This window comes from Galeopterus variegatus, unplaced genomic scaffold (assembly GCF_000696425.1).
Source record: "Galeopterus variegatus unplaced genomic scaffold, G_variegatus-3.0.2 Scaffold2900, whole genome shotgun sequence".
Classification (NCBI taxonomy): domain Eukaryota; kingdom Metazoa; phylum Chordata; class Mammalia; order Dermoptera; family Cynocephalidae; genus Galeopterus; species Galeopterus variegatus.
The window spans coordinates 173,151-174,516 of record NW_007729011.1 but is presented as its reverse complement, the minus strand read 5'-3'; the positions used below and the strand labels follow the sequence as shown (position 1 = coordinate 174,516).

Here is a 1,366-nt window from a genome sequence, read left to right as displayed (position 1 = left end):
TAGGGGTCACTACTCCATAAAACATGGAAACAAGCCCTTCTGTGGCCTGCAAATTGTCTTTTCCAAGGAGGTTTTGGGCCTTGGGTTTTGCGTACATAAAGAAAATGGTACCATAAAATATGACAACCACAGTCAGATGAGCTGAGCAGGTAGAAAAGGCCTTGTGTCTCCCTGTGGCTGAGTTCATTCTCAAGATGGTGTAGAGTATGAACATGTAGGAGAAAAAAATGACCAGCAGTGGAAGAACCAGGAAAGCAATATTTGACACTGCTAGAGTGACAGTGTTGAGGGATATATCAGCACAAGCCAATTTTAGGACAGCTAAGATCTCACATAAGAAATGATTAATAATGTTATTCCCACAAAAAGGCAGTCGCATGGCAAGACATGTTTGCACAATTGAGTTGATTCCACCAGAAAACCATGATACAGAAGCCATCAGTATATACACCACCTTGCTCATGATGATGGGGTATCTTAGAGGGTTACAGATGGCCACATAGCGGTCAAAAGCCATCATGCCAAGAAGCAAACATTCTGTCGATCCCATTGCAAACCCAAAGAACATCTGCACTGCACATCCAGAGAAGGAAATGTTTCTTTTCTTTGAGATTAAGCTCACCAATGTTGAGGGAACAGAGGAGGTTGTATAGCAGATATCCAGAAAAGAGAGATTGCCCAGGAAGAAGTACATGGGAGTGTGAAGACGGGAATCAAAGATGCTCGCCATGATCAGAACACCATTGCCAATTAGAATCAATAAGTACATAACTAGAATGAGGGCAAAGAAAATGATCTCAAGTTTTGGATAACCAGAGAGTCCCAGAAGAATGAATTCTGTCACAAATGTCTGGTTTATCCTATGCATGTCCCAGATTTCAGGATATCAAAGGACGACTCAACATAAAATATTTTTACAGCTAAGCAACAAATGTAACAAATGTCTTGAATCAGCATGACTCTACAGTGGAATGGAGATTGTTTGATTTACAGCTCTTTCAATCACATTCAACAGTGTTTGTGCCTAAAATGTAATAATACTAGGATGCTGATAGTTTCTGTGTCCTGTGCCTAATATGTGAAGATCTATCTAGGATCAGAATGCTCACTGTTGAGGACACACCAAGTTGAGTTTTCGAAAAGCCCTAGAATATTGTAAACAACAAACATGACTTCTTCAAGCATCAAGCGGTGGGGAAGGCAGAAGACAACTCACAAAGGACTCCCAGGGTGTGCTGAAGCAGCTGGTATGGGGCAACATTTTGAGGAGCAGGATGTCAGTTTATCCACAGTGAGCTGGCAGATCATCCAGATATTTCTGATCTAAATAGATTTTCTCTTGTGTTATTATATGAGCTGGCTTAAC

General features: G+C 41.1%; 1 protein-coding gene across 1 annotated transcript in view; it reads right to left on the bottom strand.

Annotated features, from left to right (window-relative positions):
* The window catches only part of LOC103599276 (olfactory receptor 13C4-like), a 1,632-nt gene extending 675 nt beyond the window's left edge, over positions 1-957 (bottom strand). Inside the window, 2 exon segments of the mRNA XM_008583392.1 lie at positions 47-873; positions 876-957. Coding sequence (XP_008581614.1) covers positions 47-873; positions 876-957 — 909 coding nt within the window.
* Positions 958-1,366: the final 409 nt, after the last annotated feature.